The sequence below is a fragment of the Pelodiscus sinensis genome, chromosome 11, assembly GCF_049634645.1.
Source record: "Pelodiscus sinensis isolate JC-2024 chromosome 11, ASM4963464v1, whole genome shotgun sequence".
Taxonomy (NCBI): domain Eukaryota; kingdom Metazoa; phylum Chordata; order Testudines; family Trionychidae; genus Pelodiscus; species Pelodiscus sinensis.
Genome location: NC_134721.1, coordinates 19,179,397 through 19,200,235, shown reverse-complemented (window position 1 = coordinate 19,200,235; position 20,839 = coordinate 19,179,397). Strand labels below are relative to the sequence as shown.

General features: G+C 44.4%; 1 protein-coding gene across 2 annotated transcripts in view; it reads left to right on the top strand.

The window, feature by feature from the left end:
• The window catches only part of RAD18 (RAD18 E3 ubiquitin protein ligase), a 262,323-nt gene that overhangs the window by 51,386 nt on the left and 190,098 nt on the right, over nucleotides 1-20,839 (top strand). For both annotated transcript variants that reach the window (XM_075938716.1, XM_025189544.2), the window contains exons 2-3: nucleotides 5,889-6,060; nucleotides 6,492-6,678. In XM_075938716.1, the coding sequence (XP_075794831.1) occupies nucleotides 6,676-6,678 (3 nt within the window). In that variant the 5' untranslated portion in view covers nucleotides 5,889-6,060; nucleotides 6,492-6,675. The remainder of the gene's footprint in view (nucleotides 1-5,888; nucleotides 6,061-6,491; nucleotides 6,679-20,839) is intronic.

Below are 20,839 nucleotides of genomic sequence, written 5' to 3'. Positions count from 1 at the left end.
TTGTTAAGTAATAGTCCTGTATTTTGTTTCAGCTACACCAGACTAACACGGCTACATCTCTATCACTATTTCACATTTCTAAAGCTCTCTTCTGCAGCTGAGGCTATATCTGCACGATGGAGTCTTTACCAGCAGTGCTGGCACACACCTATTGTGTAGACATAGCTTATGTAACCCACACATCACCTGGGTGTGGTGTTCTGTCCCATGTATTGGCACTGCGATCACTTAGGGGCTCGTCTACACAGCAGTGTTATTTCAGAATTACAGATGTTATTCCGAAATAACAAAGAGTGTGTCTACACTACAAGTCATTATTTCAACATAATTTCAAGCTGGAGGACTACTTACTCCGACTCCTGTAACCCTCATTTCACAAGAAGTAAGGAAGTTGAAGGAAAAATGTTCTTCCTTCGACATCCTGCAGTGTAGACACAGAGTTGGCCTTACCATGAGGTGAACTGACGTGGCTGCCTCAGGTGCCAGACTGTGTGTGTGTGGGAGGGGGCACCACTAGGACCCAGAGTATAGAAAATTGTATCTGCTGCTGGTGCATATATATTCTCTCTGCTGTAGATACACAGAGATGGTGGCGTGCTGTGCTAGAAGAAGGAGGGCACAAGAGACATAACAGGCAGGCAGGAGAAAAGGTGGCATCGGGGCGTCATTTGAGCTCCCCACCTCAGGTGCCAAAATGTTGTGGGCCAGCCCTGTGTAGACAGCACCAAAAGTCAAATTAAGCTATTTCGACTTAAGCTATGCAATTGACGTAGCTAAAGTTGAGTAGTTTATTTCGACTTTAACCCTGCAGTATAGACGTACCCCTATGGAGAGAACAAGTCTGCTTTACAGACTTAGCTAGTAGCCAGCTAGCTTTTAGCTCGTGGTGGAAGCTCACATGTTATGGTCCAGTGGTCCCAGGTTCGATTCCATGTGCAGATGATCAGGGTCTGCCAGCATTACAAGTGAAAGGGTATTTTCCCCATCAGAATATGAAAACTATCTCCTCTGATGAAGTTAGCTACATTGACTGACGCATTCTTCCATCAACTTAGCTGTGTCTGCACTAAAGATTAGATCAATTTGCTTATGTTTACCTAACTTTTAAGAGTAGATCAAACCATAGGCAGTTAATCTCATGAACTTCTTGTGCATCTTTAGGGTTCCCTGTTTGGCTGGAGACATATTATCAGAATGAGAAAAGAGTGAGGGCACCAAGCACTGGATGCTGGTGCAGTAGAAAAGTCTCTGGAAGAGAAGTGTTTGATAGCAGGAGTGGAACGGAGTGGAAGACAGAGATATGTGGTAGTGTGAAGGAGAAAAAGGAATAAGAGGAAACTTTAGATCAGTAGAAAGCAGGAGGTTATTCTAGAAGACAATTGTTTATATTATATGGCTATTGGCAAATCAGACTGAGTTCGGGATTTAGTAAAAAATATTACTGTGAGAAAGGAGATTGGAAAAACAGTCACATGTTTTAAGTTTTACTGGTAATCCTTTCTGATCTATAAGGTAAATGTCATATAGTCCTGTTTGTTTTTTATAAGCCTCATCAGGATGAGCTGATGAAATGCATTGTTATTCTCTGAATTCTGCAGATTATTTTTTAAACTCTTTTTCAGATTAGCAAAGCTATAAAAACAGACAAAAAACACATGGCTTACTGACAGCATACTAATAAAAATTCCGTCTATTTACAGGCCTTGTAACTCTCAGACTTCTCTTGTGATACTAAATGGGTCCATCAGATGTGTCCTATCCTCCAAGAAAAATCATGATGGAAACATAAATGTGTTTTCAATCAAATACTTTTTTCCACTGCTAACTTCCTATTCTTTCTCCATTTGATGCAATTAGTATCCTCTATCCACTATCCTACATTCTCCTTTCTGTAGCTAGAATTTTGATGCAGAGAACTGAACATTTTGAAAATGCTGTGCTTCGGATGAAGTTTCAGATGTAAAAAACAGACAGTTATTCCAATCACTCTAGAATTCTGATTATCAGTAACATTTTGGCAGTAGGCAACTGTTAATTTGTTTTATGGTGTATGGCTTGTTTGTCATTACTAGCGCCTATTCATAAACACTGTTTTCAATTGTAGATATTAACAATGGAAGGAAACTTCATAAGAAACCATAAATCTCATCATGTTGTATTAACCTGACTAAACTCAGTGAATTAACAGTGTTTTCGGGAAATGGAAATGGTGTTTGGAACAGGTCTAAGTTCTCATTAAAATACCCTGAAGTACAACACACACACACATTTCAAGTTTTCTAATCTCTAATTGCTGACCTTCATCTATCTATTATTACATAGCTACATAGTTCAAACTATGGTACTCTAGTGTCAGTTGTAGATCCAAGTATTGAACACTTTCTGGAATGCCTTTACATAGACACATTTTTTTCATGAAGTGGAGCCCAAGGATTAAAAATGTTGCCTCTTTGCATTTGTATGGGGAAAACAAAATGTCATCAGGCATTGCTAGGAAAGAGAGAATTGACTTCCAAGAAGTCTGTGAAATGAAAAGGCATTCATTTAGAATAGACATCCAGCATAATGACTAATGGTCCCGATAAAAAAGCATAATTCTTTTACTAATATTATACCTTCACGCAACATCTAGCAAAGCTCCAGTAGTGTGGTTGATTAATTATCATATGTTAGACACAGCAGAAAGTGTGTGCCAACCACTCAGGTTGTGGGATGATGGCTGGCCATTTTCCACATATAAATAATGAGTTTTTCAGTCAGTCAGAATTTATGCATACCTAGGAGTGTGTAAATTACCCACTTTGAAAGAATCTGGGATGCTCAAAATGTGAGCGCTTTACATTTAATTGTGAACACAAAAATTGGCCTTTTTCATTTCTAAAATGTTGCCACTTGGCGTTAATTTTTGTGCTTGAAAATTGGCTCCTTTTCTAGCAGGAGAAATCAGCCCATTGGTTTAAAAAATTGGAGTTCAGTATTTGAATTTGCATGTGTTCTAAAAGTGCTCATAAAAACTAAATCCAGAGGGGTCAAAATGTCTCAAAGCGAGACAATAAAAATATTTGTGCAGAACATTGGGCAAAACTTTTCAACTGCTCTGCAATATTTTATTCATAACTCTGTTCTACTGATGCTGAGGTTGGAGAGGTGATTTGAAACCATTTCTTTTTTGTGCTGCTGTTTCTGTGGTCTTTGGTTGCTGCAGTGGCCCCAGCGGTGCTGTAGATCCACTGGTTAAATTAGTTAGCCAGTCCTCTAAAGTAGTTGTTTCAAACAGGCAGGATACTCCTCCATATTTTCTGTTGGAAACGGTTGGGTTCTTGTGAGCTATTTAAACAACTGCTCTGTGTCAACCCAGAGATTTCAGGGTTGGCTGCAGGATGATTCCCAAATAACATTTGTATATCATTTTATATTTGGCAAGAAAGCAACTATGAAAATGTAAGTTACTGTCTAGCTGCAACATAGGAGTTATGTGCATCTTCTTCACTACAACCAATACATCAGCTGTAATGTGAGACAATCATAAGGTTGAGACTGTCCAGAGCTATAAAGGGAGGGCATGTAGTCTAGTAAATAGTGTACTGGCCTGTGACTAAGGAGACCAAATTCAATTCTGTTCTGCTGCTGATTTAGTAAGAGACCTTGGGCAAGTCACTTCACTGCCTTAGTTTTCCCTCTCTGTAAAAATGGGGATAATAGTACGTACCTCCTTTGTAAAGTGATATGAGCTGTTCAGATGAAAAGTAATATATATAAGATCTAAATATTATATGATTAATACTGCTTCTATTCTCATCCATTGGAATTCATTCATGACTCAAAGTTGCTTCTCAGCAGTGAGAGAGCACCATCATCCGTTCTTGTTTTACAGAAAGGATGACTGGAACACAAAGAGGCGTACCCAAGCTCACACACAGGGGAGGATCAGTGGGAGTATCAGCTAAGGTGTCTGATCCACAGCTACCCCTATATTGTTAAAAAAAAGTTCATATAGCAAGTGAAAATCCCCACACTTCCAGGCACAGTGAAAACGTGGGAGACACCATGTAGCATGTTGCTTATTTTATTTCCCATTTAAATGATTTCTGCTGGGTTATGCAACAAGATCTGTCTGTCTGTCTTGTCGTTTTAACTTTGGATTTAAGCCCTCCTTTCACAGCTAATGGAAAGCACCTGCTTGGGGTTATTTCCCGCTGTGGAGATTTGGATTGTTTCACTGGTGTACTGTTAACTATGTTTGTTATTCAGTGGTTACTCGAGTAACAGACAACACTGGCACCAGACTGGGGGAGGGAACAGATGATCCTGAAAGGCATCTGGGAATGGCCAGATCCCTTTGCATTTTAAAAGCCAGCTGGGATTTAGTGTTAGAGAATCAATGGTCAGGGCCAAGGCTGTTGTTCATTCTGGCATCCAGAAGATGCATAGGAGAGTAGAGGAGGGACGCCTGTCTGTGTATAAAGCTACTAACAGATGTAACCAGCATTGCTTGGGTCTTTAAGTGAAGTAATGGGTTTGGGGTTTTGTGTGGAAAATAAGAGAAAAATGTACATGCCGATTTTATTTTTCAGAAATGAAGGACAAAGGAAGTTTGTATTGATAAAAGAAGGAAAGTGATTTGAACATTAGAGCTTGTTGGTAGACAACTTTGCCGTTTATCTGTGTTTTGCTACAATAGAAAGAGGGTGGGGTGCAGGACTGAGGGCAGGGGGCTGGGAGGTTGGGGGAGAGTTTACCAGGGTTTTCTATGGTGGCAAGGGTGGTGCTGATTCCGCGGCAGTTCCCCTCAGGGGGCTGGGACTACACTTCCTGGACAGCGTCTCCTCCTGGGGGGACCGGGACTGTGGAGGCCAGCCCTGTCCTCCAGCCACCCCCATCCTCACGGTCTCCAATCTGTCTGGGGGAAGGGCTGGCCCTAGCCTGTAGTAGCTCTCACATGGCCTGCAACCTGTCAGGGGAGGGTATGTTCTGGGGGCCGGCCCCTGTCTCCAGCAGCCCCCTTATAGCCTGCAGGCTGTCTTTGGAGAGGGCAGTGTCTGGGGGCTGCCCCTGGCCTGCAGTGTTTCCCCGGTGGCCTGCAGCCCATCTGGGGCAGGGCAAGCTCTGAGGTCTGCCTCAGGCCTGTAGGCTGTCCATGGGAGGGGGGGGCAGAGTTTGGGGTCTCCCTGCCTTGCAGTAGCCTCCCTGTGGCCTGCAGCATGTCCAAGGCCAGCCCTGACTTGCCTTGCATTGGGGGAGAGGGTCTTGCATATGGAGGGACCAGCGACAGAGGGGCTATGTACTCAGTTTCGTGGCAGGTAAGATGGTGGAGCCCCATCCCTGCTGGCCACTCCTTTTTATAGCCGTCCCCTGCGGGCTCACTGCCCCCAGTGGCCTCCTCTCTGTGCCCCTCCCTTTCCATGTTATGGAAAACAGTCCCATTCCTGGCACTTCCTGTTTTCCTGACACCACCAAACTCTGACCTTGCTTTAAATTACGGTAAGAGGAAGGAGCATATCAAATTCCTAGCTTTTACTGTTTAGGAGGAGTTCTTGAACAAACAGGCTCATAGACAGACACACAGACAAACGGACTCACAGAGATACACAAATCTCTGAAATATAAACATATTGATTAAATAGTTTATAGTTTTGTTCAAAATGTCTAATGGACGATACAAGTCTCATGCCTGATTTTGTACTTGATACAAACCTTGGCAAGTCAAAATGTGACATAAATCCATTCTCAAGACACAGTTCTAAGGAAGATGAAATATAGCTCAATGTTAACATTGTGGTGGCAAAGATAGGAAATAGGATGCTAATGGCTCGCTTTGAGTCAGGCCCATTGGGAGCAATGCATTTATATTCACTGACAAGCCTCTCTTTGCTAATGTCTGTACACAGTGGAAAGACAATGAGAAGACTTTTAGCAACAGGCTGATTAATGGGAGTGAAAGTGCTTGAAAAGACATTACAAACTTTGAAAGCAGAGAATTGGGCTCAGGACAGCGGACTAAATCTTGGAAGCGGCAGCTTTCCTATACATTCTGGAGCAAAATCACACCTACTTTTCGTGGTATGTACTTTGCCATTGTCTCTGCCTATATAAACATGAGTTATATATAGGAGTAAGTCCTGTGTGCCTGCTACCTCCTATGGGGTAGGTCAGTTTAGGTAAGAACTGAAATTTTTTAGACTGTTTGAAACAAATCTGTTAAAAACATTAAAAGCGGTTAAAAATGCCTTTTCAAAAACTAACATTTGCCATCTAATTTTTCTTTCAGATCCAGCAAGTTAACAAATTGCATGATTATGAACTGTTGGGAGGACTTACTTGCTAGAATGTAGAAACATGGATGCCATTTCAGGGTGTTGGGGGGGAAGGGCTGCAGCCCTCCCCCCTTGATTTCCTACTGTAGCAGAATACTATCTCCTGCCTCTCCTATCTAGCCAGTAGGGAGAGGAATATAAGTAATTTCTTCCTTTTACTCCTCTCCCCTCCTCCAGTTTGCTCACTGAAGTAAAAGAAATGCAGGCTCATCAAGGCTCATCAAAAGGACCCACCCATGCAAACTGCTACTTGGCTGCCCAAGTTCCCTTTAGGGTGTGTACCGGTGAGGGCGCGCACAAAGAATTTTAATCCCACCCACCTCTTCAACAGAGTTGCACAGAAGCATTTACCTTCCTTGATATGGTAGGTAAGTTGGTGGGAAAGGGAGGAGGCCAGGGCTGCATGGTTGTGGCAGGAGTTGAGGTCGTGTGATGGCAGCTGGAGCTGGGGCCAGATGGAGGTGGCCAGGGTGGGGTCAGAGCTGTGGCAGCAGCTTGGGTGGGTGCTGGAGCTGTGGTGGTGGCTGAGGTGGATGCTGGAGCTGTGGCAGCAGCTAGGGTTGCCAGATGGTTTCAACAAAAATACCAGACACATTTGACATTACATCACAATCTACATTACCTCTTATTTGGAAAATACTGGACTGTCCGGTTCAAAACTGGACACTTGGCAACCCTAGCGGTGGCAGAGGTGGGTGCCGGAGCTGTGGCGGTGGCTGGGGTGGGTGCCCGAGCTGTGGTGGTGGTCGGAGTGGGTGCTGGAGCTGTGGCAGTAGCTGGAATTGGGGCTACATGGCTGGGGCCGGAGTTAAGGCCATGTGGCTGGGAACAGAGCTGGGGCCGCAGTTGGAGCAGAGGTCAGAGCTGTAGCAGTGACCAGAGTTAAGGACACATGGCTGGGGCTGCATGACTAGGGGCAGAGTCGGGGCCAGATGGCAGCGGCCAGAGCAGTGGCCGGACCTATGGTGGTCGCTAGAGCTGTGGTGGCCCCCAGAGGTAAGGCCATGTGGCTGGTGTTGGCCCGGAGCTGAGACTGCATGGCGACAGCCGGAGCTGGGGCCGCGTGGCAGCAGTTGGAGCTTGGATTGGCGTGGGGTCCATGTAGCTAAGGCTGGAGCTGACACTGGGGCAGGAGCCGTGTGGTGGTGACTGGAGCTGGAATGGAATCATGGTTTAAGCTGCCCCCCCCCCCCACCAAAATCTGAAATGGTGCCCCTGTGTAGAAACTTCTAGAAGGTGGGCAGGGTATTTGATAACATCCCTCTAAATACACAGCCTTCTCGTTCCTTTCCCCCTTTCTCACATTTTAACAGTACATTTGAAAGGTGCACATCAAACTGCAATTGAATACTTTGTGATTATCAAACAGCATTGCATGAACTTATCTGACTCAACATGCCTATAGCTGAAGAAAGTAGTAAGGAGAGAAGTGACTGAATGAATAAAAATAGTTTCTTTAAAGTAACACGTCAACCTTGCCAGGAATTGTTATGCTGCTAGAGAGCATTTTTGCTCATTTTAAGTTGATAATGTTGTTAGATCATTCACATTGGTTTTGTCAAAACTTCATAATAGGCTAGATGTTAAATTGGTATATAAATCAGTAAAAATGTAGTCTGGGGGTAATGAAACCTTTGTTAAAATATCAAAGTGTAGGGGCAAAAATGTAAATGTTCAAAAATAATAGGAAGAAACCACCTGGGCACTGCTGGATCCCAATAATGGTGTTTACTAAATATACACAAACGCACGAGGCTTAGCTATGTACAGACTGCTGCAGTAGCTGGTTTCTGTTCGCTTCCGAAACATGGAACAAAGTGAGTTTCACTAGAGGGCTAAAAACCAGGATAATGATTGAAGCTCAGTTTTGGAGAGGACAATGTTAACTTGTATTAAAATGTATATACTGTATGGCTACGTCTAGATTGCATCCCTTTTTCGTAAAAGGGATGCAAATTAGACGTATCGCAATTGCTAATGAAGCAGGGATTTAACTCTCCCCCGCTTCATTAGCATAAAAATGGCTGCAGCTTTTTTTCGGCACGGAGCTTTGCCGGAAAAAAGCGCCAGTCTAGACGCGGATCTTTTGGAAAATAAAACATTTTCTGAAAGATTCCTTATCCTTTATTTTAAGAGAAATAAGGGATCTAGACGTAGCCTGTGTGTTTGGGGCAGGGACTGTGCTTATGCAGCTCCTAGCACAATGGTCTCCAGGTCCATGGCAAGGAACTCACTGTTGGTACTGCACTACAAGTAATGAATAGTGTGTATGTATCTGTGGATAGGGGGTAGTACACATAGATTTTTGAGATGAGACAATGACCCATAAATAAGTTTCCTTGAGAAGCCCAGCAGCCTCTTTTCTGTTCCTGCGGTATTGGTCAGCAGAGTGCAGTTTCATTGCATTTTTTCATTATTTGAATTTGACTAATTTTTGCAGATTAAAAATGCAAACAAAACAAAACAAAACAAAACAAGCCTGTATGGTCATTAACAGTTTGCTTTGTGTTTTATCTACTAATATTCAAAAATTCATCTGTATCGTTTAGTTGAAAGTGGTCATGTATGTCACATATCATTGATCCTGTTTCCTGTCAGGATCAATTCATTTCTATATACTCCAATCCTGCATCAAGAATTCAGCGGCTCTTTATTAGGAGAACCCAAAGCAGGCTCAGGGCCATGGTTGGGTAGAGGGCTTTATGGAGACACTGGGCTTTGAATCCTTTGCAGAGCGGAGGTAGGTAAGATAAGAAAAGTTAGAAAAGTTTTAGAAAAATGTAAACTTCTTCCTTTCTGGGTCTTGTAGCACAGTGAGGCTCTGGACTGATACTCTCCATGTGGTTTAGGGGATTTAGATGCACAATTTCCATTGAAATGAATTGCAGCTGTGAGTCTAAAAATCGTTAGGATGGCTGCTTTCAGGAGTGGCGTAGGGCCAGGGTGGGGGGTGAGCCTGCCTTAGCTCTACTCATTGCATCACTGCCTGGGAGCTGCTTGAAGTAAGTGGTGCCAAGCCAGAGCCCACATCCTGAACCCCTGCCCCAGCCCTGAGCCCCTCCTGCCTCCAAACTCCCTCCCAGAGTCTGTATCCTGAACCCCCTCCTACCTCCCAACCTCCTGTCCCAGACTCAGTCTGGAGCCCCTCCTACATGCTGAACTCCTCAACCCAAGACCACAGCCTGCACTCTAACCCCATGCCCAACCTGGTGAAAATGAATGAGGAAGGGGGATGGAGTGAGCAGGGCAGGGCCTGGGAAAAAGGTGGGGCCAAGAGGTGGAGCAGTTTGATTTTGAGAGAGATCCTGGATTGCACTTACATTCAAAAAGTGATCATGTGCTTTAAAAAGATGGAGACCACTACTCTAATGATGGGCATGATTCTGTTTGGAGCAGAGGTGAGCAATAATTTTTGAAGGGGGGCTACTTCATTCATTTTGGAAGTGGTTGTGGTCTGCCCCGTGAGGAGGTGTGGCCTTGAGTGGAAGGGGTCGGGGGGAGACCAGGACACTTTGAGTGCTCCCCGTCCATAGACCCTGATTGGCCTGGGGGCAGCGGAGCATGAGAAGTCTTTGCCCCCTGCTCTCACCCTGCCAGGGGCGCACCACGCCTACAGCAGGGGTGGGGAACCATTTTTGGGTCGGGATCCACAGAAAAATCAGTCGGGGGCCGCACACAAGTGAGAAGCAAAAAAACAAAAACCAACTCTCACTGCTGTGGCCCTCAACTGAGAGAGGGAAAAACACTCCTCACATTCCCTTTCCACACCAGAGCCTAGGGGGGCCCAGGCTAGTAGATTTTGTGTGCTCCAGCCCCATAGTGGGGGGACTCCCCAAAACTGGGGGGGAAGCCCTGAGCCTTGGGGGCAGGATCCAGGCCAGTCGGGGGACACATCTGGCCCCTGGGCCTGAGCTTCCTCACCCCTTGCCTAGAGAGAACCACCAGCTGGTTTGAATAGCTGGTAGTTCCCTCTAGGCACCACGTGCCCCTGGCGGTGGGAGGAGACCTTGTGCTCTGCCCTGTCCCCAGGTCTTGATTGGCCTAGGAGGGAGGGGGAGCTGCAGGGCAACTGCGAGCCAGATCATCTGGCTTGGCAGGCTGGATCTGGCCCACAGACACTGTCTTGCCCACCCCTGGTTTAGAGTTACAGCAAGGGAGGGAGAATGATGGTTGTTACTATAAATTACATATTAACTCACTACAGATGCTGAGCTTTTATTGCTGACTTGTTTTTTAATGTTTTGTTTATTGCGCATTCAAATTAGGAATCGTAGTCTTTGCTTGAAAGTCCGGAGCCGCACACTGTGCATGAGACATCCTCTCGTGCAAAAGAAGGAAACGACAGGGCGCCTGTCACTCTGCAAAAGGTCTGATTTACTTGGCGAGTTTGACGATCCAGGATTTCATTATATCTAAAAGTGCTGGATGTTTATTTCATAATCAAGTCTGGAGCCTGAGAGGATACAGGCAAATTGAACACAACGCAGTTAGGTGGAAATAAGGGCAAGGTGATGATTCCACGAAAGGATAAACCATCATTGACAGAGTAGTAGGTCATTCTCCCTTGCTCATGGCCTGATTCTGTAAACTGATGAGCAACCTCCCTTCCCACAGACTCAATAGGATTTGAAGGTGTGTGACATCTTCCAGGAAGTGCTTGGATCCTTGTTGGATTAGGCCCTTAGTTTTCTGCGTAGACAGAGCAGCTTCACAGGCCTCCACAAATAGAGCTGTGCTGATTTACACCAGCTGAGGTTGTGGCCCATGACTTTTAAAGGGTTTTCTGTATTTTACTTTGCGTATACTTAGGCTTTAGTAAAGCGCTTGACACAGTCTTGCACAGTGGGGTAGCCAGAAGGTTCCACTTTGGTGGGCCAGGACACTGAGTGGGAGGGAGGGGGGATCAGGATGGAAGGGGTGGGGGGTAATCCCTGGCCCTGCTCCCTAGCCTCAGCACTGGAATAAATTGCCTAGAGAAGTTGTGGAATCTCCATCATTGGAGCAGGTTAGACAAACACCTGTCAGGGATGGTTTATTGGGTTGGCAATAAAACAGCAGCAATTCACCAGGGTTAGCCCCTGGTGGGCCACTGCCACAATGTTTACCGGGACCTTTGCCGGTACGGGTGATCACAGCTCCTACTGGCCGTGAACAGCCATCCGTGGCCAATGAGAGCTGTGATCTCCTGTACCTGCAGAGGCGCAGGTAAATACAGCAGTGTGGGGGCCTGCCAGGGGCTAACTCTGGTGGACCAGCCCAGCCCATGGGCCGGTATTGCCTGCCCCCTAGTTTAGATGGTGCGTGGTCCTGCCATGAATGCAGGGGACTGAACTTGATGACCTCTCAAGGTTCTTTCCAGTTCTAGTGTTCTATGATTCCATGGTTGCACACAGCAGCCGATTTTTTTCACTCAGTTCAGCAGCAATGAACTCTGATGTTTATATTAGACCATAAAAGCAGCTTGTTGTACAGTGTTGTAGTCATTTTACCCTCTTCATAAAACTCAAGACGGTAATATGACTACAGCATTGTCAAACAAACAAATAAACCACCAGTGACTAATAAAACCCAGTATAATTGCTTTCTATTACTAGGCTTTTGGGTTAATTTTTCCGATGTCAATATTTGGGGATTGATTAGACTGGACAGGGGACATCTGACAGTATCTGAGGCATCCTCGAATTTAAAGGTGTTTGGTGAAGTGTGCTACAATGTCACATAGGATTGATCTGTGCCCAGGGAAGTTGTATGTGGTGAGTGCTTCTTACACCTATGTCTGTTAAAGGGGCTGTCCTCAGTATGGCTCCACAAATCAATATAATTATGTATCCTTTGGTATATATGGTTGACTATTTTCTTCCACTATTTGATCTGAGGAAGTGAGTCTGGCCCACGAAAGCTCATCATCTAATAAACCATCTTGTTAGTCTTTAAAGTGCTACATAGTCCTGCATTTTGCTTCAGCTACACCAGACTAACACGGCTACATTTCTATTACTATTCAATATAATTATAAGCCGAGACTCCTCAAGGCTGCCCCTTGATCGTGAATAATGGTACAAGTTGTTTCCCGCTGTATGGGACAGATTCACTCCTGCATCCAGGATAGTTGCACTGCAGTAGGGATATGCTCCCCATTGGCAGAACAGCTGATGTTACCATTGCTGCCCGCCCCTGGGCATCTGACCTGTGGAGACACATTGACCTTCCCCCATACAGTTTGTGGGCTGAGTGTCGCTGCCCCACCCTTTAGACCAGTGTTTCTCAAAGTGGTCTATGGACCCACTCTGAGAGAGCTGCTACTGGGCTGCTCCAGTTTGTTTACTTACAAGCTCCACAACAACTCGTGTCTCCCATTTGCTGCTGTTTGCCATTTGCAGCTAAGGGGAGCCGCAGGAAGCAGTGGTCCAGATCACGTTGCTTCCTGAATTTGCCCTAAGGTGCAAATGGCGAATCGCAGCCAATGGAATCTGGGAGACTCTGTGGCTATGGAGACGGTAAGTAAACCGACTGGAACAGCCCGGTTGCAGCTTTCTCAGGTTACGTCTACACCACAAGGTTTTTGCGCAAAAACCCACAGAGCATCCAGACCTCATGCACGTTTTTGCACAAGAAAATCTACAATCGACAGAACAGAGAGCTTTTTGCGTTGTGTTTTTTGCTCAAGAACTCTGCAGTGTAGGTTTGCCTGATCTGTGCCAACAGATATCAAAGGGTGAATTCACTCCTGTATGTAACTTGATGCTGCATTTATATGTTGAATTTGTGATTTTGATTTCTTTCCTTCCACCTGTTATCTGGTCCATTGAGTTCCACCTGGGCTCCCTCATCAAAGACCGCCCCCCCTTTTCCCTTCTCAGCGAGGCTTTTTCTAAGATGGCACTTAAGAATCTGATCTTTTGTAATTTGTTCTCTGTTTGATTAGCAATTCTCCTCAGAGTAGGGACTTCTGTCTGCTTATAAAACTCTGTGTTACAAATTGGAGTGCTGACAGTGTATGAGCTCAAGACACAGTCCCTCCCCAGAGAAGCATACAGTGTACTGGACAACGCATATGAGACACACAAATGCATTGTCAATCTTCTGAGTGTTTTGTTTTAGAGTAAATATGGGTCTTTTCCAGGAAGGATTATGTTAACTCCCTGGGAGAGTTGTATACAAACTAAATGTAGTCAAAATGTATTCGAAATGTGTGTTTGATTTTTAAAAATGTTTTTTTTTGTCAAAAATGAAATTTTGGTGGGAAACATCCATTTTCAACAGAATACCTGAGGCCAAATATGTTGGCTTTTCAGCCACCAAATACTGAAGAATTTTGAATACAATTTTTGGGTTTTTTGACTAAAAATCCGACAAACTTTGGAAGAAAAATATTGATAGAAACAAGTTTTCCCCCATTGTTAATTTTGCCTGGGAACCGCTTCCTGACCTCTTCTGAAACATTGATGACCCCTCTGCTTCTACCCTGAAGCCCTGGGAAGGCACAGGCATAGAAATACAGGCTCTTCTCAGACATCTAAGCAAAGGGGTGCCATGGTGAATAGCTGTCTGACTGTAATAGAACTTGAGCATGTGTAGTGCTTTGCAGAATGGTCTTTCAACAAAAGGCACGAGAAGGGCACATAATGTTTTCTTAAAAAACCATTGAGCCAAGCTAAGTAAAAGTGTAATTAAAATCGCGTTTTAATATTCATCAGTGTTTGCACTCAGAAGCTAATTCTTATTTGAACTTTTCTTGAATAAACACATTAATAGTATCCCTCCCTTACACTGGGGACAGTGGGGGGAGGGGTAGCTCAGTGCTTTGAGCATTGGCTTTCTAAACCCAGGGTTGTGAGTTCCATCCTTCTGGAGGCCATTTGGGGCAAAAATTTGTCAGGGAGGGTACTTGGTCCTACTGTAAAGGCAGGGGACTAGACTCAATGACCTTTCAAGGTCCCTTCCAGTTCTAGGAGGGAATCTCCATTTAATTTATAGTAATTCCTTAGCACATCATATATATTGTAGCCCAATGCCTGTGACTCTGTAACGCTGTAGTGTTACAAGTCACGTCTCAGGGGCGCTGTTACCTTGCGCTATGGCGCTCAGCTGAGTTCTGTGCTGTTCAGCCGCGCTGCCGTGGGGGTGCAAGCATCCATTTGGGCTCCGCGCTCCCCATGTAGCACCCCAGTGAGAGGCAAGAGGGGGAGGAGAGAGGCAGGAGGTGGAGGAGAGCTGAGAGAGAGAGAAAGGGGAGGCAGGAGGAGGAGGAGAGAGAGAGAGACGGACATGGAGGAGAGACCCGAAAAATCCCATTCTCTGACGGGCTATTGGCTAGTGAAGAATAATGGGTAAAAGTGTTCTTCATTATGCTTGCTTTGTCTTCAGTACAGTTCACAACTAACTCTTGTTTTTTAGAGTTGAATAATTGCATGTGTAAGTCCAACTTTTAATGAATAGTTCTGGAGTTTCCTTTCTTGCTAGAAGTTGTCTTTTTTAATTCATAGCTTAAAAAACAAAATAATCTCACTGAACAGTGCCGAAAAACCCCTTTGGAAGTGGGCTGTTAGATTTTATTTGTAATGCTGGAGATGAATAGCTTGAATTTAAATGTAAACTTTCTCTTTTAAAATGAATTTCATCTAAGCATCTCAAGGCACTTATGAGCTAAACATAGGTGAGGATATTGAGGCAGATAGGCTGAATGATTTACCTAGTAGCAGATGTCCAAAAGCCTAATTCCTTCTCTGACTTCTAGTAAACATCCTGTCTCACAATGTCCTTTCTTATAAAACCATTTTCTAGAGATGGATCTGAATCCAGATCCTTATTTTTCAAGTATCTTTTCACCTTCACAAAAAAAATTAGTTAAAAATAGTTAATAAACAAATAGCAAAACCCCTTTACTTTAAATGATGTATGCTGATTGTTATTGAGCAACTACTTGAAGGGACACTGAAGAATGTTTTCTCCTCTTGACTATAGTTCTTTAAAGACTGACATTTCTGAACTTACATTTTGTCTTTTTTAAAACATTTTTATTTTCTACTCTTAAAAGCACCATTGTCAATCTAAAGTACACATCAGCAGTGTGCTAGAAATAGCAGCGGTCTTTCTGCTGGTTAGGTGGTTACATTTGCTGAATCAAGAACATAAATGATCAGTAATTCTATAATTTAATATTGGGGTTGCCAGGTGTCCAGTGTTCGCCCAGATAGCTTGGTATTTTAGCCTTCTGTCCGGTAAAAAAACAGATAATACCGGACATGCAAAATGTCCGGTATTTTCTGTTTTCTTTGGACGGATGGCCAATGGTGTCTATGAGGATGGGGGGAGCAAGAAGTACGTTAATTTAAAGGTGCAGCAACCTCTTTTTTTTTTTTTGCTCAACCAATTCTTCACTGTCTGTTCGGGATTTTTTGTGAAGGTATCTGGCAACCCTATTTAATATATGTTCTTAAAGACAATGATTAAAAAAAAAAAAAGATACAGGACTTAGAGGATATCTGACACCAGTTTATAACTTGTTAAAACTAGACATTTTAGGGTCTGAAATACTGGTATTTGTTTATGTAATTGATTTAGCAATTTACCAAATTCACATATTAATTTACCAAACTGGTAAAATAATTAAAATGCAAATTAAAGAAGGCTGAAAAGGAGAGCTATATAAGGTGCTGTAGACAATGCTAATTGGTAATTTTGGGGTAATTTTTTTCAGTTGCATTTCTCAAATGTTTGTGGCTAGGAATCCCATTTCTAGCCCATCTGCACTTGCAGAGGCTTACTTAGCATGATGCACACACACATGTTCCTTTATATACTTATTGTCTACGTGTTGCCCAGAGTACAAGGATTGTTTTTAGTTCTTGTACAGGGATGTAAGGGGGAAGGGCTCATTTCCACTGCCCTTTCTCTCACCTATTTAAGGTCTATCTGTACTCTGGTCCTAATTAAATCTCATTATGCCTCATTATTTCAGTAACTTATGCTGTTCCTATTTTACAAAAGGGTAAGTCAGGACTTGAGAGGCTAAATGGGCATGTTAATGACAGCTGGAACACAGGACTTCTGACTGCCATTCCTTTGCTCTAATCACAGTCCTGCACCTTGCTTTACCTTGCTTGCTAAGGCAGCCGTTAATACTTGAAAATGAGACGAAATATGCAAAGCATGTTTCACATCACTAGGACTAATGGGAGTTTTCTCCAAAATAAGGTAAACAAAGATCACGTGACATTGAAATACGCCTTCGCTAGTTGTAGGAGCAGGTTCACCAATGGGAGGTGGAGGACAAAGGGGACAACTGCCCTGGGCCTGGTGATTCAAAGAAGCAAGGGGCTCTGGGTGCTGTTGCAGTTTAAATTGCCACCAGAGAGACACATGGTGCACTCCAGGTGGCTCTTACAGTTGCCTGGGGAAGAGGGGGCACTGCATGGTGCACTCCAGACAGCCCTGGAGCGGCATGGTCTGGGTGGTGCTGAGGGCCAGCTGGGTGGCTCCCTCCTGCCTGAGGCCTCGCCTCTTCTAGGAGCACAGAATTGGCCCCTCTACCTTGCCCAGGGGCCTGGTGTAGCTGTGGGCTCCTCTGTGTAGGAGCAGGGCCATCCTTATGATTTTTGGTGTCCTAAGCAGCCTGAGCACTTGTGCCCTCCATCCCTCGCCGATGGTGCCCCACACAGTTGTATGTGCTGTATATGCCTAAGGATGGCCCTGTGTAAGACACGCAAGCACCTTCACAGGATGCAGGCAGATGGCAGCTAAGGGGTGGGGAGAAGTGTGTGTTTGGAAGGTGGACTATAAACTGGAGAAGCAGGGAGAAAGAACTCAGGGGACAGTGGAGGCTTCTGAACATCCCATGGCAATAAGTTCCACAGGTTGATTGTGAGTTGTGTGAAGAAACACTTCCTTTCATTGGTTTTAAACCTGCTACCTATTAACTCCATTGGATGACCCCCTAGTTCTTGTGCAACTTGAAGGGGTAAATGACACTTTTTATTCACTTTCTCCAAACCACTCATGATTTTATAGACCTTTGTTTGCCCCTCCCCCCTCTTAATTACCTCTTTTGTAAGTTGAACGGACCCAGACTTTTTTAATCTCTCCCTCTATGGAATCTGTTCCATGTCTCTAAACTTTTGTGTTTTCCTCCCCGGTGTATTTATACAGTTCTAATATGTGTTTTTGAGATGGGATGACCAGCACCTGCACATGGTATTCAAGGTATGGGCAGACCATAGATTTATACAATGGCATTCTGATATTAACTGTTTTATTATCTATCCACTTCCTAATGGTTCCTAACATTGTGTTAGGTTTTTTGACTGCCACTGCACATTCAGTGGGGGAAGGTTCCAATACCTTTCATAGTAGTTTCACTATTGCCAATCCCAAGCCTTTAAGGATCAGGAGGCTGTCTTAAAATCATAAAATTAAAAAGAACTCCCCACATGTATATTTTTATTTGCCTTCTGGTGTTTGAACCATTAAGGTGCATTTAGGTGACATTTCCAAACTTTCCTCTGAAAGCCGGAGGGTTAGAAACTCCTTGTTTTTTTCAAATGAAAGCTGAGATTCCCATGTATCCACGTGTCTCCAGGATCAGGGTGGATCTCAACATCCTGGGCTCTCACCTCAAGTGCATGGCTACCATTTTATTTGAGCTACTTCTCTCCATTTTCAGGGCGCATTGGGGTGGTGCTGCTGGACTTCAGAATGAGGGGAGCATTTGTTCAAGGGCATATCGTATCTGTGTCTTCAGTGGAATCTCATTTCCTCCAGGATGTGGTTTGAAATAAGATTCTAGTAAACCCAAACAGCAATGTGGAAATCATTAATACTTAGTGACCTTTTCGAACAACCTCTATTTGAACCCAACATTAGAACAGTAGGTCAATTCTGAGAGTTTATGACAAATGCAGGGGAAATTACCTTTCTAGTGAGATATGATACAGCCTTCAACTTCTAATAGTCAGGAGAAGGAATCTGCATTTAACCACTCGTTCACCAATTATAGAATTTCCCTCCACAAATGGGGGTATTTTTATTTCATGATCACTTAGAAGGTTCTAAGTAACTACCTGTTCAGTGACTAATACACATACTTTCTTTATATAGTTCCTGGTGAAATTCTCCAGTCTGGAAGTCCTGTGTCTTGGATCCAAAAGCAATTTAATTTTCAGCATTTAAATTAATCTGGGTAGCATGTAATTAGAAGCAGCTTTCACTAAGTACCTCACAAGATGATTAAAAGATCACAACTAGTAGAAACTTGCTATTATTTTCAAATTCCAAAAACAAAATGGCAGATTGCTCGGAGATATCCATTTATTCACAAATGCTATTCGGTTATACTAAAAGCTTACTAAGCATGAAGGCTGCATATATTTTGATTTTTGTCCTTTTAGGTCATTGTTTTCTTCAAATTACAGTGTGCAGAAAAAGTGAACAAAAAATTGGAAAGGGAACCATTAATTTGCCAGTATAGATGAGTAAAAGGGACCAAACCAAACAGCATAGGCTTTCGAGAAGTGGTTTTCAAACCTTTTTCCTGGTTACCCAATACAAAAAAATGTTGATGCCCATGAAAAAACAGAGCTGGGGCTGAGGGATTTGGGGTTTGGAAGGGAGCAGTGGGCAGAGGGTAGCAGTGCAGGGGTGAGGGCTGTGCGGTAAGGCTGGGAATGAAGGGTTCAGGATATGGGAGGGGGCTCTGGTCTGGGGCAAGGAGTTGAGACATGGGGTTGGTGTAAGGACTTACCTTGGGTGGCTCCCAAACAGCAGTGCATCAGGGGTGCAGATGCAGACTTTCTGCTTGACCACGCAGTGCCCCAGAAGTATCTTGCAGCAGGTCCAACTCCTAGGTGGAGGTGCACAAGCAGCTCTATGTGGCTCTTCCCCACAGGCATTGCCCCCTAGCTCCCATTGGCCTGAGCGTGGAACTGATGCTTGGGGCGGTAGTGGTGCACATGTAGAAGCCACTCTTGCTGGCTTCTTCCGAGGTGCAGTGCGGTGTCAGAACAGGTAGGGACTCCCCAGTGGCTTTCAAATGTGGGTCGCGACCCAGCTTTAGTCAGCCACAAGGATCCCTGGGTTCTGAGCAAGGTGACCCCGCACTGTACATTCCACGGGCCGGAGTCGGAAAACCACTGCTTTAGAGATTCTGATCAAATACTCCAGATTCTGCCCCCTTTCCCCAGTCTCTATCTGCTACTCAAGTGAGATGAACAGGGATCATTAATAGGCAACAATGCCCGGTACTGGCCACTGCCCCAGTGCAGGAACATCTCCGGCTGCCTGAGCGACCCTGTGTTGATCTCTTTGCAAGGTCTGGCATAATGGATGGATGGAAGGAAGGGCACAGGGCAGATGAGGGGTGGTACTCCTGGGATTCTGGTCTGCACTACACCAGACAATAGGCTGCTGTAAGTACATCTGGAACTTCTCTAACACTCCCTCAGGGGCCATTTTGGGTAGTGCTTACAGCTTAGAGGGTGCAAAGGCAATGTCAAGTCACATTTATGTCAATCCATCGCTCCATCCATCCATTCCATGCACCCTCTCAGACAGTGTGTCTCAGACTGTCCTCCTGGAGGTTCAGCACAGAACTGGATCTCCAGTCTGTGAAAGTGTTAATATTACAGTTCATGTTAATAAGCTGCAGCTGTATGGTAATTCAAAAAATATGGATATCTCTTCTGGGGGAGCTTTCTCAGTTCCAGGCCTTCATTTACTAAGCAACATCTGGTCATTTATGTAAACATCTGATGTTGACTCATGGAAATTTTTCCATATTGTTTTGTCCTGCCATATTCCCCCTTGCATAAAGGGAGTCCCGGATGGGGTAGTGACTCATATACCAACCCCCTCAGCAAAGTGGATGTGACTGAAGTTTCCTTTCAATTCATTGATCCCCAGGTGCTGTATTGGCCTCTTCCAGCTGCTGGCAGCTGATGGTAGGTAGAACAGCCTGCAGGCTGCTCTTAGTTACACCAGGAGAGTACCACCTTTGTCTTGAGATATGCTGCACAATTACTGGCACTTCACTGAGAACCTGAGCTTGTGGGTAGAGAGAGTTCTGAACAAGATGTAAAATTGTTTGTTATTCATAGTGATAGGCTACAATTGTATAGCGTCATATTCTGTAAGGATTCCAATGTGCTTACTGATATTGTTAAATAAGCCCCACAGCCATGCCAGGAGGAAGGTATGTAATACCTGTATTATGACTGGCTGAACTGAAGTCACAGGACCAATGTTCCCTGTTGGGACCGTTGATGTGGCCTGAGAGGTAAAAGGAAATATGGAGAGTTGGGCTGGAAGCAGCTCAGCCCCATGGATGGAACAGTTCACATGGTTTCATAAATAGTCACTTGTTCAAATTATCCTGCCCTCAGTGGCACTTGTTGTTATGGAAACATGGTGGCTGCAAGTTCTCTGCTGTTCAGGAGCTGGCAGTGAACCATGGGTCTTGTTCTGTAGCCCCCAGGAGCACTGGATTTTGTGAACAGAAAACAGGCTCAGCAGTGGACCTAGTGCGTTGAGCT